The following is an 18,074-nucleotide window of genomic DNA, read 5'->3' as shown; positions in this document are numbered from 1 at the left end:
GAGATTCCCTAATTCTTGGTCAAGATTCTAGAATTTTTGGTCAAAATTCCATAATTTTGGTCAAATTTCCATAATTTTGCTCAAATTTCCATGATTCAGTCAAAATTCCATAATTCTCGGCTGAATTCTGGAATTTTCAGTTGAGATTCCCTAATTCTTGGTCAAGATTCTAGAATTTTTGGTCAAAATTCCATAATTTTGCTCAAATTTCCATAATTTTGCTCAAATTTCCATGATTCTTAGTCAAAATTCCATAATTCTCGGCTGAGATTCTGGAATTTTCAGTTGAGATTCCCTAATTCTTGGTCAAGATTCTAGAATTTTTGGTCAAAATTCCATAATTCTCGGCTGAGATTCTGGAACTTTCAGTTGAGATTCCCTAATTCTTGGTCAAGATTCTAGAATTTTTGGTCAAAATTCCATAATTTTGGTCAAATTTCCATGATTCTTAGTCAAAATTCCATAATTCTCGGCTGAGATTCTGGAATTTTCAGTTGAGATTCCCTAATTCTTGGTCAAGATTCTAGAATTTTTGGTCAAAATTCCATAATTCTCGGCTGAGATTCTGAAATTTTCAGTTGAGATTCCCTAATTCTTGGTCAAGATTCTAGAATTTTTGGTCAAAATTCCATAATTCTCAGTCAAGATTCTAGAATTCTATGATTTTTGGTCTAAATTCTATGATTTTCGGTCAATATTCCATCATTCTCGGTTGAGATTCTATTTCTCGGTCGAGATTCTTTAAATCTCAGTCGAGATTCTGTAATTCTCGGTTAAAATTCTATGATACTCAGTTGAGATTCTATAAATCTCAGTCGAGATTCTATTATTTTTGGTCGAGATTCTATTATTCTTGGTCGAGATTCTATGATTTTTGGTCAAAATTCTATGATTTTCGGTCGAGATTGTGTAATTCTCAGTCCAGATTCTATAAATCTCAGTCAAGGTTCCATAATTCTCTGTCAAGATTCTATAATTCTTGGTCAAGATTCTATTATTCTTGGTCAAAATTCAATGATTTTGGGTCAGAATCCTATGATTTTCGGTCAAAATTCTATGATTCTCGGCCAAGATTCTATTATTCTTGGCCAAAATTCTATGATTTTCGGTCAAAATTCTATTATTCTCCAAGATTCTATTATTCTTGGTCAAAATTCAATGATTTTGGGTCAAAATTCTACGATTTTCAGTCAAAATTCCATAATTTTCAGTCAAGATTCCATAAATCGGCCAAGATTCTCCAATTCTCGCTCAAGATTATATAATTCTCAGTCAAAATTCTATGATTTTCAGTCAAGATTCTATAATTCTTGGTCAAGATTCTATTATTCTTGGTCAAAATTCTATGATTTTGGGTCAAAATTCAACATTTTGGGTCAAAATTCAACCATTTTCTGTTAAAATCCTACGATTTTGTCAAAATCCTATGATTTTCTGTCAAAATTCTATGATTTTCGATCAAGAGTCTATGATTTTCGATCGAGATTCAATAATTTTTAGTCAAAATTCAATAATTTTTAGTCAAAATTCAACAATTTTCTGTTCAAATCCTACGATTTTGTCAAAATCCTATGATTTTCTGTCAAAATTCTATGGTTTTCAATCGAGATTCTATGATTCTTGGTCAAAATTCTATTACTTTGTGTCAAAATTCAATGATTTTCTGTTAAAATCCTACGATTTTGTCAAAATCCTATGACTTTCTGTCAAAATTCTATGATTTTCAATCGCGATTCTATTATTCTTGGTCAAAATTCTATGATTTTTGGTCAAAATTCTATGATTTTCGGTCAAGATTGTGTAACTCTCAGTCCAGATTCTATAAATCTCAGTCAAGGTTCCATAATTCTTGGTCAAGATTCTATTATTCTTGGTCAAAATTCAATGATTTTGGGTCAAAATTCTACAATTTTCAGTCAAAATTCCATAATTTTATTTCAAGATTCCATAATTCTCGCCCAAGATTCTCCAATTCTCACTCGAGATTATATAATTCTCGGTCGAAATTCTATGATTTTCGGTCAAGATTCCATAATTCTCGGTTGAGATTCTATTATTCTCTGTCAAAATTCAATGATTCTTGGTCAAAATTCAACGATTTTTGGTTAAAATCATACGATTTTGTCAAAGTCCTATGACTTTCTGTCAAAATCCTATTATTTTCAAACGAGATTCTATGATTCTTGGTCAAAATCCTACAATTTTCTCAAAATCCAATGATTTTCTGTCAAAATCCTATGATTTTGTCAAAATCCTATTATTTTCAGTCAAGATTCTATGAGTCTTGGTCAAATTTCTATGATTCTTGGTCAAAATCCTATGATTTTCTGTCAAAATCCTATGATTTTCAATCGAGATTCTTTTATTCTCGGTCAAAATTCTATGATTTTGGGTCAAAATTCAACAATTTTGTTAAAATCCTAAGATTTTGTTAAAATCCTGTGATTTTCTGTCAAAATTCTATGGTTTTCAAACGAGATTCTATGATTCTTGGTCAAAATCCTACGATTTTCTCAAAATCCAATGATTTTCTGTCAAAATCCTATGATTTTCTGTCAAAATTCAATGATTTTCCATCGAGATTCTATGATTCTTGGTCAAAATTCTATGATTTTCTCAAAATCCAATGATTTTCTGTTAAAATCCTATGATTTTGTCAAAATTCAATGATTTTCAATCGAGATTCTGTGATTCTTGGTCAAAATTCAATGATTTTTGGTCAAAATTCAATGATTTTCAGTTAAAATCCTATTATTTTGTCCAAATCCAATGATTTTCTGTTAAAATCCTACAATTTTGTCCAAATCCTATGATTTTGTCAAAATTCTATGATTTTTCAATCAAGATTCTATGATTCTTGGTCAAAATTCTCTGATTTTTGGTCAAAATTCAATGATTTTCAGTTAAAATCCTACGATTTTGTCCAAATCCAATGATTTTCTGTTAAAATCCTACAATTTTGTCCAACTCCTATGATTTTGTCAAAATTCAATGATTTTCCATCGAGATTCTATGAGTCTTGGTCAAAATTCTACGATTTTGGGTCAAAATTTTGGCCTCAAAATTCCACCATTTTCCCTCCAGCTTCCCGCCTTCTGGTGGGACTGACTAGATCCCCCTTGGTCCTCCTTACCTGCAGGTTGGTGGGATCCTTGTAGCTCTCGTCTGAGGCCACCTGGAGCTTCTCCTGGATCCACTTCTCCAACTCGTCGGCGTCCCGCTGGAAGAACTGGAAGCGGTAGGAGTCCTCCAGCTTCTGGCGCCGCAGGGTGGACAACTCCTTGAAGCGGTGGTAGCGGTCCAGGACCTGCTGGCGCCGCTCCTGGATGTCCTCCGCCGTCTCCAGAACCTTCACCCCGGAGAGGTCCATGGTTCTGGAAAAGAAAGAGGTTCTCCATCAATTTATGGAGATTCTCCGTCAATTTATGGAGGTTCTCCGTCAAATTATGGAGGTTCTCCATCAATTTATGGAGGTTCTCCGTCAATTTATGGAGGTTCTCCATCAAATTATGGAGGTTCTCCGTCAGAATATGGAGGTTCTCCATCAAATTATGGAGGTTCTCCGTCAAAATATAGAGGTTCTACATAAATTTATGGAGGTTCTCTGTCAATTTATGGAGGTTCTCCATCAAATTATGGAGGTTCTCCGTCAGAATATGGAAGTTCTCCATCAAATTATGGAGGTTCTCCATCAAATTATGGAGGTTCTAGATCAAAATATGGAGGTTCTCCATCAAATTATGGAGGTTCTCCATCAAAATATGGAGGTTCTCCATCAAACTATAGAGGTTCTCCATCAATTTATGGAGGTTCTCTGTCAAATTATGGAGGTTCTCCGTCAAATTATGGAGGTTCTCCGTCAAATTATGGAGGTTCTGTCAAAATATGGAGGTTCTCCATCAAATTATGGAGGTTCTCCATCAAAATATGGAGGTTCTCCATCAAATTATAGAGGTTCTCCATCAATTTATGGAGGTTCTCCATCAAATTATAGAGGTTCTCCATCAATTTATGGAGGTTCTCCGTCAAATTATGGAGGTTCTCCGTCAAATTATGGAGGTTCACTGTCAAAATATGGAGGGCCTACCATGGATTTCAAACTTGGAAATTTCCCACATGGAAATGTGGAAAGGAGAGGAAAAGGAAAGGACATGAGAGTGCAAATGAAAGGAAGTGAGGGGAAGTGGGAGGAAGCGAGAGGGGAAATGAAAGGAAAGGAGAGGGGAAAGGAGAGGAAATGGGAGGAAGTGAGGGGAAGCGAGAGGAAAAGAGGGCAAATGAAAGGAAGCAAGAAGGCAAATGAGAGGAAATGAGAGGAAAAGAGAGGTGAAAGGAAAAGAAATGAGAGAAGAAATAAGAGGAAATGAGAGGGCAAATGAAAGGAAGTGAGGGGAGAAGTAAGAGGAAACGAGGGGAAAAGAGAGGAAAATTAAAGGAAAAGACAGGAAGTGAGAGGGCAAATGAAAGGAAGTGAGAGGGCAAAGAAGGGGAAAAGAGAGAAAGTGAGGGGAAGTGAGAGGGCAAAAGAAAGGAAATGAGGGGAAATGAAGGGAAGTGAGAGGGAAAAGGAAAGGAAATAGGGGAAATGAGAGGAAATGAGGGGGAAATAGAGGAAAATTAAAGGAAGTGAGAAGGCAAATGAAAGGAAGTGAGGGGGGAAAGAGAGGAAAATGAAAGGAAATGAGAGGAAGCAAGAGGGCAAAGGAAAGGAAATGAGACGGGAAATAAGAGGAAACGAGGGGAAGAGAGAGGAAAATGAAAGGAAAGGACAGGAAGCGAGAGGGCAAATGAAAGGAAAGGAGAGGGGAAAGGAGAGGAAAGGAGAGAAGAAAGGAAAGGAAATGAGAGGCCGAATAAGAGGAAATGAGGGGGAACGAGAGGAAGCGAGAGGGCAAAGGACAGGAAAGGACAGGAAGTGAGAGGGCAAATGAAAGGAAGTGAGAGGGCAAATGAAAGGAAGTGAGGGGAGAAGAGGAAACGAGGGGAAAAGAGAGGAAAATTAAAGGAAAGGACAGGAAGTGAGAGGGCAAATGAAAGGAAGTGAGAGGGCAAAGAAGGGGGAAAGAGAGAAAGTGAGGGGAAGTGAGAGGGCAAAGGAAAGGAAATGAAGGGAAATGAAGGGAAGTGAGAGGGGAAAGGAAAGCAAATTTAAAGGAAGTGAGAAGGCAAATGAAAGGAAGTGAGAGGAAAAATGAAAGGAAATGAGAGGAAGCGAGAGGAAATGAGAGGGCAAAGGAAAGGAAATGAGAGGGGAAGGAGAGGAAAGGAGAGAAGGAAAGGAAATGAGAGGCCGAATAAGAGGAAATGAGGGGGAACAAGAGGAAGCGAGAGGGCAAAGGACAGGAAAGGACAGGAAGTGAGAGGGCAAATGAAAGGAAGTGAGAGGGCAAATGAATGGAAGTGAGAGGAAGTGAGAGGGCAAATGAAAGGAAGTGAGAGGGCAAATAAGAGGAAGTGAGAGGGTAAATGAGAGGGCAAATGAAAGAACATGAGAGGAAACGAGAGGGTAAAAGAGGGGAAAAGGAAAGGAAATGAGAGTGCAAAGGAGAGGGCGAAGGAAAGAAAATGGCGGCACTCCTGGATATCCTCGGCCAAAAGATGGAGGTCCATCTGTCCTCTCTTTTCCTCTTATTTGCTCTCTCACTTCCTTTCATTTGCCCTCTCACTTCCTCTCGCTTCCACTCACTTCCTTTCATTTGCCCTCTCACTTCCTCTCGCTTCCCCTCACTTCCTTTCATTTGCCTTCTCTTTTCCTCTCATTTGCCCTCTCGCTTCCTTTCATTGGCCTCTCTTTTCCTCTTATTTGCCCTCTCGCTTCCTCTTATTTGCCCTCTCACTTCCTTTCCTTTCCCCTCTCACTTCCTTTCGCTTCCACTCACTTCCTTTCATTTGCCCTCTCGCTTCCTCTCGCTTCCCCTACTTCCTTTCATTTGCCCTCTCACTTCCTCTCGCTTCCCCTCACTTCCTTTCATTTGTCCTCTCTTTTCCTCTTATTTGCCCTCTCGCTTCCTTTCATTTGCCCTCTCACTTCCTCTCGCTTCCTTTCATTTGTCCTCTCTTTTCCTCTCATTTGCCCTCTCGCTTCCTTTCATTTGCCCTCTCACTTCCTCTCGCTTCCCCTCACTTCCTTTCATTTGTCCTCTCTTTTCCTCTTATTTGCCCTCTCGCTTCCTTTCATTTCCCTTCTCACTTCCTCTCACTTCCTTTCATTTGTCCTCTCTTTTCCTCTCATTTGCCCTCTCGCTTCCTTTCATTTCCCCTTTCACTTCCTCTCGCTTCCCCTCACTTCCTTTCATTTGTCCTTTCATTTCCTCTTATTTGCCCTCTCACTTCCTTTCCTTTGCCCTCGTTTGCTCTCCTTTCCTTCTTTCCTTTTATTTGCCCTCTCTTTTCCTGTCACTTCCTTTTATTTGCCCTCTCGTTTCCTCTCATTTCCTTTCCTTTGCCCTCTTGCTTCCTCTCACTTCCTTTCATTTGCCCTCTCACTTCCCGTCACTTCCTTTCATTTGCCCTCTCACTTCCTCTCGCTTCCCCTCACTTCCTTTCATTTGTCCTCTCTTTTCCTCTTATTTGCCCTCTCGCTTCATTTGCCCTCTCACTTCCCCTCTCTTCCTTTCATTTGCCCTCTCACTTCCCCTCACTTCCTCTCATTTGTCCTCTGTTTTCCTCTCATTTGTCCTCTGTTTTCCTCTTATTTGCCCTCTCTTCCTTTCATTTGCCCTCTCACTTCCTCTCGCTTCCCCTCACTTCCTTTCATTTGCCCTCTCGCTTCCTCTACTTCCTTTCATTTGCCCTCTCACTTCCCCTCACTTCCTTTCATTTGTCCTCTCTTTCCCTCTTATTTGCCCTCTCGCTTCCTTTCATTTGCCCTCTCACTTCCTCTCGCTTCCTTTCTTTTGTCCTCTTTTCCTCTCATTTGCCCTCTCGCTTCCTTTCATTTGCCCTCTCACTTCCTCTCGCTTCCCCTCACTTCCTTTCATTTGTCCTCTCTTTCCCTCTTATTTGCCCTCTCGCTTCCTTTCATTTACCCTCTCACTTCCTCTCGCTTCCTTTCATTTGTCCTCTCTTTTCCTCTCATTTGCCCTCTCGCTTCCTTTCATTTGCCCTCTCACTTCCTCTCGCTTCCTTTCATTTGTCCTCTCTTTTCCTCTCATTTGCCCTCTCGCTTCCTTTCATTTCCCCTTTCACTTCCTCTCGCTTCCCCTCACTTCCTTTCATTTGTCCTTTCATTTCCTCTTATTTGCCCTCTCACTTCCTTTCCTTTGCCCTCGTTTGCTCTCCTTTCCTTTTATTTGCCCTCTCTTTTCCTGTCACTTCCTTTTATTTGCCCTCCCGTTTCCTCTCATTTCCTTTCCTTTGCCCTCTCGCTTCCTCCCGTTTCCCCTCACTTCCTCTCCAGAACCTTCACCCCGGAGAGGTCCATGGTCTGGAAGGCAAGAGGTTCTTGGTCAAAATATGGAGGTCCTACCATAGATTTGCCCTCTTTTCCTCTCACTTCCTCTTGTTTCCCCTCACTTCCTTTCATTTCCCCTCTCATTTAATTTCATTTGTTCTCTCTTTTCTCAGGAAGTGAGAGGGCAAATAAAAGGAAGTGAGGGGAAAAGAGAGGAAAAGAGGGGAAATGAGAGGAAAAGAGGGGAAATGAGAGGAAGTGAGGGGAAATGAAAGGAAGTGAGGGGAAATGAGAGGAAGTGAGGGGAAATGAGAGGAAGTGAGAGGGCAAATGAAAGGAAATGAGAGGAAGTGAGAGGGCAAATAAGGGGAAAAGAGAGGACAAATGAAATGGGGGCAACGAGAGGAAGTGAGAGGGGAAAATGAAACGAAGTGAGTGCAAATAAGACAAAAAGAGAGGGAAAGAAAGGGAAATGAAAGGAAGTGAAAAGAATCAAATGCAATTGAAAACCAGAATAAAATGCAAGGGGAAAATTCTATATATTTTATATATTTTAAACTAGGATAAAATGAAGCTGAAAATTATATATATATATGTATGTATGTATGTATATGTATATATATAAAAAACCAAAATCACATCCAATTGGAAAAGGAAATTATCTTTGAAACCACCAGTGGAAAACCAGGATTTTTTCCTTCCTTCCTTCCTTCCTTCCTTCCTTCCTTCCTTCCTTCCTCCCTCCTTCCTTCCTTCCCTGCTCCTCTGTTAACTTTTTTTCTTTCTTTCTTCCTTCCTTCCTTCCTTCCTTCCTTCCCTCCCTCCCTCCTTCCTTCCATCCTTCCCTCACTCCCTCCCTCCTTCCTTCCTTCCCTGCTCCTCTGTTACCTTTTTTTCTTCCTTCCTTCCTTCCTTCCCTCCCTCCCTCCTTCCTTCCCTTCTTCCCTGCTCCTCTGTTTCCTTCCTTCCTTCCTTCCTTCCTTCCCTCCCTCTTTCCTTCCTTCCTTCCTTCCATCCTTCCTTCCTTCCTTCCATCCATCCTTCCTTTTCCTCCCTCCTTCCTCCGTCCCTCTTTCTTTCTTGTCCCTCTTTCTTCCTTTCTTCCCTCCTTCCTTCCTTCCTTCCCTCCCTCCCTCTCTCCCTCCTTCCTTCCTTCCATCCATCCATCCTTCCTTCTTCCTCCCTCCCTCCCTCCCTCCTTCCTTTTCCTTCCTCCCTCCTTCCTTCCTTCCGCCCTCCCTCCTCCCTTCCTCCTTCCCTCCTTCCCTCTTTCCTTTCTTCCTTCCTTCCTTTTCTATTTCCTGCTGTTGCGAAAAAAATGCAAGCTAAGAACTATATATTTTAAACCAGGATAAACTATATATTTTAAACTAGGATAAACTATATATGTTAAACCAGGATAAAATGCAAGCTGAAAATTATATATATTTTAAACCAGAATAAACTATATATTTTAAACCAGGCTAAGATACAAGCTGAAAATTATATATATTTTAAACCAGGATAAACTATAGATTTTAAACCAGGATAAACGAAAGCTGAGAAACTATATATTTTACACCAGGATAAACTATATATTTTAAACCAGGATAAACTGCAAAATGAAAACTATATAATTTTCAACCAGGATAAACTATATATTTTCAACCAGGATAAACTGCAAGATGAAAACTATATATTTTCAACCAGGATAAACTATATATTTTAAACCAGGATAAAATGCCAGATGAGAACTATATATATTTTAAACCAGAGTCAAATCCAATTGGAAAACCAGACTAAAATGCAAGGGGAAAATTCTATATATATTTAAAAACCAGAATAAAATCCAACTGGAAAATCAGAATTAAGAGAAAAGGGGAAAATTCTATACATATTTAAAAACCAGAATCAAATGCAACTGGCAATCCAGAATTAAGATGCAAGTGGAAAATTCTATATATATTAAAAAACCAGAATCAAATGCAATTGGAAAATTCTATATATATTTAAAAACCAAAATAAAATCCAATTGGAAAACCAGAATTAAGAGGAAGGGGGGAAATTCTATATATATTTAAAAACCAGAATCAAATGCAATTGGAAAACCAGGATAAAATGCAAACTGAAAATTATATATTTTAAACCAGGATAAAACGCAAGCTGAAAATTATATATATTTTAAACCAAGATAAAATGCAAGCTGAGAACTATCTATTTTAAACCAGAATAAAAGCTGAAAATAATATATATATATATATATATATAAACCCAGAATCACATCCAATGGGAAAAGGAGATTATTTTTGAAACCACCAGTGGGAAACCAGGATTTTTCCAAAGGGAAAATGAGATCCGAGTGGGAAATCAGGGATTTTTTTTAGCGGAAAGGGTTAACAGATCCTGGCTGCAGAAAAAAAGATTTCTGCCAATGCCATTTTTGACAGCGCAGCTGATTTGGGGGGAAAGGGCTGTTTATTTTGCATTTTCTGGCTGCAGGGAAAAAAAAGGTTTGGGAAAGGGTGGGTCCCCTGGAGACATCCGTTGGGAAAGGGCAGATCCCCTGCAAAGCTTTGGGAAAGGAAAGATTCCCTGCAGAAATCCATTGGGAATGGGCAGATCCCTTACAGAGATCCTTTGGGAAAGGGTGGGTCCCCTGCAGAAATCCGTTGGGAAAGGGCAGATCCCCTGCAAAGCTTTGGGAAAGGAAAGATTCCCTGCAGAAATCCATTGGGAACGGGCAGATCCCTTGCAGAGATCCTTTGGGAAAGGGTGGGTCCCCTGGAGACATCCGTTGGGAAAGGGCAGATCCCCTGCAAAGCTTTGGGAAAGGAAAGATTCCCTGCAGAAATCCATTGGGAACGGGCAGATCCCTTGCAGAGATCCTTTGGGAAAGGGTGGGTCCCCTGCAGAAATCCGTTGGGAAAGGGCAGATCCCCTGCAAAGTTTGGGAAAGGAAAGATTCCCTGCAGAAATCCATTGGGAATGGGCAGATCCCTTACAGAGATCCTTTGGGAAAGGGTGGATCCCCTGCAGAGATCCATTGGGAAAGGGAGGATCCCAGCAGAAATCCGTTGGGAAAGGACGGATCCCTTGCCAAGCTTTGGGAAAGGAAAGATTCCCTGCAAAAATACTTTGGGAAAGGATGGATCCCCTGCAGAGATCCACTGGGAAAGGGAGGATCCCTTGCAAAGCTTTGAGAAAGGAAAGATTCCCTGCAAAAATGCTTTGGGGAAAAGCAGATTCCTTGCAAAGCTTTGTGAAGGGCCCGATCCCCTGCCCTGAGCAGATCCACTGCAAAAATGCTTTGGGAGGGGGCAGATCCCATGCAAGGGGCAGATTCCCTGGCAAAAATGTTTTGGGAAGATCCCCTGCCCTGAGCAGATCCCCTGCCAAAAAGCTTTGGGAGGTGCCCAATCCCCTGCCATGAGCCGATTCCTGCAAAAAAAATAAAAAAAAATAAAAAAAATTGGGAAAGGGCAGATACCCTGCAAAGAGCAGATCCCCTGGAAAAAAATAATGGGAAAGGGCAGATACCCTGCAAAAAAACCCTTTGGGAAAGGAAAGATTCCCAGTAAAAATCCTTTAGGAAGGGGCAGATTCCCTACAAGGGGTAGATTCCTTGCCAAAAAAGCTTTGGGAAAAAGCAGGTCCCTTGCAAAGCTTCCGGTAAGGGCAGATTCCTTGCAAAGCTTTGTGAAGGGCCCGATCCCCTGCCCTGATCAGATTCCCTGCAAAAAAAGCTTTGGGAAGGGGCAGATCCCTTGCAAAGCTTTGGGAAGGGACAGATTCTATGCAATGGGAAGATTCCTTGCACAGGGCAGATCCCCTGCAGTGAGCAGATTCCCTGCAAAAAAGCTATAGAAATGTGTTGATTCCCTGCAAAAATCCTTTGGAAAAGGGCCTGATCCCCTGCCATGAGCAGATTCCCTGCCAAAAAAGCAAATTCCATGCAAAGCTTTGGGAAGGGGCAGATCCCCTGCAAAAATAATCTTTGGGAAAGGGCAGATTCCCTGCAAAAATGCTTTGCAAAAGGACAGATTCCTTGCAAAAAAGCTTTGGGAAGAGGCAGATTCCCTGCAAAAAAGCTTTGGGAAAGGGCAGATCCCCTGCAAGGGGTAGATTGCTTAAATGGGGCAGATTCCCTGCCAAAAAGGCTTTGGGAAAAAGCAGATTCCTTGCAAAGCTTTGGGAAAGGGCAGATTCTCTGCAAGGGGCAGATCCCCTGCAAACAAGCTATAGGAATGTGTGGATTCCTTGCAAAAGTCCTTTGGAAAAGGGCAGATTCCCTGTCATAAAAAGCTTTGGGAAAAAGCAGATTCCCTGCAAGGATCCTTTGGGAAAGGTTAGATTGCCTGAAAGGGGCAGATTCCTTGCAATGGGCAGATGCCCTGTAAGAATGCTCTGGGAAAGGGCAGATCCCAAGCAAAGCTTTGGGAAAGGAAAGATTCCCAGTAAAAATCCTTTGGGAAGGGGCAGATCCCCTGCAAGGGGTAGATTCCTTGCCAAAAAAAGCTTTGGGAAAAATCAGATTCCTTGCAACGCTTTCGGAAAGGGTAGATTCCTTGCCAAAAAAGCTTTGGGGAGGGCCTGCAAGGGGCAGGTTCCTTGCATGGGGCAGATCCCCTGCAAAAAGGCTTTGGAAAAAGCAGATTCCCTGCAAAGCTTTGGAAAGGGCCCAATCCCCTGCCATGAGTAGATCCCCTGCAAGAATGCTTTGGGAAGGGGCAGATCCCTTGCAAAGGGCAGATTCCCTGCAAACCATGTGTTGGATCCCTGCAGAAATCCTTTGGGGAGGGGTAGATTCCTTGTAAAAAAACCCTTTGGGAAAAGGCAGATCCCCCGCAAGGGGCAGATTCCCTGCAGAAATCCCTTGGGAAAGGGCCTGATGGCCTGCCACGAGCAGATTCCTTGCCAAAAAAGCTTTGGGAAAGGGCAGATTCCCTGCAAGGGGCAGATCCCCTGCAAACAAGCTATAGGAATGTGTTGATTCCCTGCAAAAAAATGCTGTGGGAAGGGCCCGATCCCTTGCAAAGGGCAGATTCCCTGGAAAAATGCTCTGTGAAGGGACGGGTCTCCTGGCAAAAAGGTTTGGGAAGGGCCCGATTCCCTACTAAAATCCTTGGGGAAAGTGCAGATTACCTGCAGAAATCATTTGGGAAAGGGAAGATTCCCTGCAAAAAAGCTTTGGGAAGGGCCTGATCCCCTGCCATGAGCAGATCTCCTAGAAAAAGGCTTTGGGGAAAAAGCAGATTCCTTGCAAAGAGCCTTTGGGAAAGGGCAGATTCTGTGCAATGGGCTGGTTCCCTGCAAGGGGCAGATCCACTGCCAAAACGCTTTGGGAAGGGCCCAATCCCCTGCCATGAGCAGATCCCCACAAAAAGGCTTTGGGAAAAGCAGATTTCTTGCAGAAAGGCTTTGAGAAGGGCTAGATTGCCTAGAAGGGGTAGAATCCTTGCCCAAAAAGCTTTGGGAAAAAGCAGATTCCTTGCAAAGCTTTGGGAAGGGAGATTCTGTGCAATGGGAAGATTCCCTGAAAGGGGCAGATTCCCTGCCAAAAAGCTTTGGGAAGGGCCCAATCCCCTGCCATGAGCAGATCCGCACAAAAAGGCTTTGGGAAAGGGCAGATTCCCTGCCAGAAACCTAGCTGTCCACTTTCCCCTTTTCTTGCGAGGAATCCTATTCAGACTAAGGGAAATTCCCTTTAAAAAAGGCAAACGTTGCCAATAAAGCTTTTGGGAAGGGCCTGATCCCCTGCAATCAGCAGATCCCCTGCCGAAATCCTTTGGGAAGGGCCGATCCCCTGCCGAAAAAGCTTCGGCAGAAAGAAGATCCCTTGCCAAAAAATGCTTCGGGAAGGGCCCGACCCTCCCCCTGCCCCGAGCAGATCCCCTACCTAGATCCTTTGGGAAAGGGCCCGAGTCTTTGCAATGGGCAGATTCCTTACAAAAAACGCTCTGGGAAACGCCCGATTCCTCCCACGGGCCGATTCCCTGTGGAAATCCATTGGGAAGGGGCGGATTCCCTGCAAAAATGCTTTGGGAAACGCCCTACCCCCCCCCTGCCACGAGCAGATCCCCTGCCTAGGATCCTTCGGGAAAGGGCCCGATCCCCTGCTCTGGCCTCGCCCAGCCGGAAGACAAAGGGAAGCCATTGTTGGGGGATGGGGAGAGATGAAGAGGAGGAGGAAGATTAGCTCACCTTTTCCGGGCTTCCCGCTCGGGATCTGCTGGGGATCCGGTCGGTTAGGGGAGAAGAAAAGGCAAGGAGGGAAAAAACAGGGGTTGAAATTCGTCGCAAGGGGGGAGATCTTCTGCGCAGGGGCGTCTGCGGCTGGGAGATAAGCAGCTGCTGCAGAGGCGATCCCGGGCGAAGGGCGGATCCCGGCTGAGCTGACGTAGCGGCGCGGGATTGGCCGGCGGCGGGAGTCGCCCACCCCCCGCCCCCTCGGCCGGGTTGAGCTATTGCAGAGCTGTCATTCGGCTCTCATTGATTGCGCTGGGGAATATTCCTATTTTGCTGGGAAAGGGCAGACCGGGGGGGGGGGGAGAGAGAGGGTGACTAGAGATTTCTGCATTGCAGGGGGAGGAATGATAACATTACTGCATTCATATTATTATTATTATTTTCCTTTTTCTCGTTCTTATTTTCTGCATTGCAGGGGGAGGCATGATAACATTACTGCATTCATATTATTCTTATTATTTTCCTTTTTCTCGTTCTTATTTTCTGCATTGCAGGGGGAGGCATGATAACATTACTGCATTCATATTATTCTTATTATTTTCCTTTTTCTCGTTCTTATTTTCTGCATTGCAGGGGGAGGCATGATAACATTACTGCATTCATATTATTCTTATTATTTTCCTTTTTCTCGTTCTTATTTTCTGCATTGCAGGGGGAGGCATGATAACATTACTGCATTCATATTATTCTTATTATTTTCCTTTTTCTTATTCTTATTCTTATTTTCTGCATTGCAGGGGGAGGAATTGTAACATTACTGCATTCATATTATTATTATTAGTAGTATTATTAGAGATTTCTGCATTGCAGGGGGAGGAATGATAACTAGTGCATTCGTATTATTATTATTATTATTATTTTCCTTTTTCTCATTCTTATTTTCTGCATTGCAGGGGGAGGAATGATAACATTACTGCATTCATATTATTATTATTATTATTATTAGAGATTTCTGCATTGCAGGGGGAGGCATGATAACATTAGGGCATTCATATTATTATTATTATTATTATTATTATTCTTTTTCTTATTTTCTGCATTGCAGGGGGAGGAATGATAACATTACTGCATTCGTAGTATTCTTATTATTTTTCTTTTTCTTATTTTCTGCATTGCAGGGGGAGAAATCGTAATATTACTGCATTCATATTATTATTATTATTATTATTATTATTATTAGAGATTTCTGCATTGCAGGGGGAGAAATCGTAACATTAGTGCATTCGTAGTATTATTATTATTTTTCTTATTCTTATTTTCTGCATTGCAGGGGTAGAAATCGTAACATTACTGCATTCATATTATTAATAATAATAATAATAATAATAATAATAATAATAATTAGTATTTTCTGCATTGCAGAGGTAGAAATCGTAACATAACTGCATTCATATTATTATTATTTTTCTTATTCTTATTTTCTGCATTATTTGGCTGGGAAAAGGCATATTATTATTATTACTATTGTTCATATTATTATTATTATTATTATTAGAGATTTCTGCATGGCAGGCGTCTAAATCATACCATTATTATTATTAATAATAATAATAATAGAGATTTCTGCTTGGCAGGTGTCTAAATCATAACATCATCGTTGTTGTTGTTGTTGTTGTTATGCTGGGACAGCCCAGAGTAGCTGGGAAAAGGCAGATCGATGATGCTGATTAGAGATTTCTGCACTGCAGGGGGAGAAATGATAACATTACTGCATTCATATTATTACAAACTCACCAAGATATCTATAACACAATAATTCGTTACAGAATTAGGGATAAGAGTTTATGAGTAGAGGTAAGTTTGTAAGTTTGAGACTCTCAAGACTCTCCTCCAGCACCAGAATTCAAAAGCATCGATTCTTCGGCGATCAGCCTTCTTGATGCTCCAGCTCTCACTTCCATACATCACTACTGGGAAAATCATGGCTTTAACTATATGGATCTTTGTTGGCAAGGTGATGTCTCTGCTTTTTAAGATGCTGTCTAGGTTTGTCATTGCTTTTCTCCCAAGGAGCAGGCGTCTTTTAATTTCGTGGCTGCTGTCACCATCTGCAGTGATCATGGAGCCCAAGAAAGTCAAATCTCTCACTGCCTCCATTTCTTCCCCTTCTACTTGCCATGTCACCCCCCCAAATGACATCACTCATACATCACAGTTACATCATGAAAGGGGAGGTCTGGTGGCAGTAATCTGAGCACCCTGGACCCTGCCCCATGGTTCCCCTTGCCCTACACCAAACACCCATCAAGTGTAACAAAAGTGACATTTAGGGAAGTTTTTAATATTTAATGCTGTACTGTTTTTAACACTTGAATGGAAGCCACCCAGAGTGGCTGGGGAAACTCAGCCAGATGGGCGGGCTAATAATAATAATAATAATAATAATAATAATAATAATAATAATAATAACAACAACAACAACAATAATTATATTCACATTTCCCTATTTCCCAGCCAAGTTAATCCCACCCTTTTGTCTTCATCCGGGTTTGTTCTTTCCGGAATGGCTACCTGTCTGCCACTCAGGTATCAGGATGCTGGGAATTATCCCTCAGGCAGAGGGGCTGCTGAGTAGCTGAGCTCACATGTCTATAGGAATTTTGGAAGTTTCCCCAGTGAGCCAGTACATAGATACATCAGTCAGCAAATTCTTACATTTGGTCTCGTGCAGCGGAGGCCCTTTGAATAGATAGGAAGAAACTGGTAGGAAGTGTTTTGTGGGGACAAATCACAAAAGTCACAAAAGGTGATTGTGCTGGTTTTGGCAGTGGGCTGCACGTGCGTGATATCTGCCGGAGGGGCAACTCCCCCAACCTATACATAAATTCCTGCAGCAGCTGGAAAACAAATGCTTACCCAGCAGAAATGAAAACTCGTCTGGGCAATTATCTCTAGCTTAGGTTGGCCTCCCTCAAAACACAGGGCTGCATCGTGGAACAGTGAAAATCTGAAATAGAAACGAGTGCCTGCACTCGTTTTGCTAACTGGCCGGGGGGGAAATGTCAATTTATGGACGGACACAGCTTTGTTCGGGGTCTTCCTCCTTTCCTCCTGCGTGTGAGGGGAGCACCTTGTTGCAACAGATCAATAAATACCGTATTTTTCGCTCTATAGGATGCACTTTTTCCCTCCTAAAAAGCAAGGGAAAACGTGTGTGTGTCCTATGGAGCGAATGCAGGGGGGAGGCAGGCGGGAAAAGCCCCCAGGAGCCGCATACAAGCGCCATGCGGCTCTTGCGGGCTTTTCCCCAGGAGGGAGAAGGGACTCACTGGCCGCATCAGTCCCTTCTCCCTCCTCGGAGAAAAGCCCCCAAGAGCGGTGCCCCCTTTAAAGGCTGCGCGGCTCCTGCGGGCTTTTCTACGAGATGGGGGAAGCTGCAGCGGATTCCCTCCTCCATGATTGCTTTGAAGCAGCAAAGTGGGAGGGGAGCAGCTTACACTCGTGTAAGCAGCTCCTCTCCCACTTTCCTTCTTCAAAGTAGAGGGAATCCACTGCAGTTGCGAGCAGAGGATCCATGGCTCCGCTTCCTTCCCTCGAATCAGGGTGCGGGGCTGCAGGGGGGAAAGAGGGCAGGAAATAGATGCCGGGCAGGAAGACACAACCACACTTTGACCACTGAAAGTCCATCCCAGCCTCCCCAGATTTCCACTGAGACGGCCAGGCTAATCTCGATGGCCATAAGTCTGGCTCAGCATTATTAACTGGACTTCGATAAGCCACGGTTCCCCTTCCTACCCTCCTCTGAGGCTCGATTTAAAGCAGCAAAGTGGACAGGAGCCGCCCGCTTTGCTGCTTTAAATAGTTTAGTGCAACATTTTATTCAGAATATTTTTCCCCGTCTTTTCCTCCTCTAAAAACTTGGTGTGCCCTATGGAGCGAAAAATACGGTATCAGGCTTACTAGCAGCTTCGCTTCTCAATAATCTCTGGTTGGCCTCTGTGATTTTCTCCGATGATGGAGAACCTGCAAAGGACTCTAGAAGGGCTCTTGGGTCCCCCATACAACACTGATGCCGAAATCCAGCATCGCCTGAGCTCTGCGAGTGTGGCTTTCTCCCAAATGAAGTGCAGAATCCTCACTGAAATCTGAAGTTACTTTTCTCCATTATAGCTACTGTATATTCCAGAGCGAGTGCTACAAAGCGTCCAGGTTTATAGTTCCAGATCTCTGGGCTTGTGACAATAGTCGAACTTGTTGCAAAACCTTTACCCCCCCCAATACAAATTTCTCCATAAATTCATTGGGCTGGTTTATATGTATTATTTGGTAATAATTGTACCAATTTTTCTCAGTGCACTCAGATGTAGCAGAAGCAGTGCTTTTTTTCTGGGGGGACACAGGGTACGCATACCCCTAAACATTTTGCGAATCTTTGTACTTTTGTCCATTTACTGTATTTATTTCCCCCGATTTGAACTATAAAATGGTGGTTTTATTGAATTAAAATGAAAGTACT

The 18,074-nt window shown here is 42.4% G+C and overlaps 1 protein-coding gene across 1 annotated transcript in view; it reads right to left on the bottom strand.

Annotated features, from left to right (window-relative positions):
* SPTAN1 (spectrin alpha, non-erythrocytic 1) overlaps positions 1-13,763 on the bottom strand; it is a 189,149-nt gene extending 175,386 nt beyond the window's left edge. Inside the window, 2 exon segments of the mRNA XM_081846710.1 lie at positions 3,134-3,374; positions 13,574-13,763. Coding sequence (XP_081702836.1) covers positions 3,134-3,370 — 237 coding nt within the window. The 5' untranslated portion in view covers positions 3,371-3,374; positions 13,574-13,763.
* Positions 13,764-18,074: the final 4,311 nt, after the last annotated feature.

This window comes from Podarcis erhardii (genome assembly GCF_964252035.2).
Source record: "Podarcis erhardii genome assembly, chromosome: Z".
NCBI classification, from domain to species: domain Eukaryota; kingdom Metazoa; phylum Chordata; class Lepidosauria; order Squamata; family Lacertidae; genus Podarcis; species Podarcis erhardii.
The sequence above is the reverse complement of the archived record's forward strand: the minus strand, read 5'-3'. Positions and strand labels throughout refer to the sequence as shown.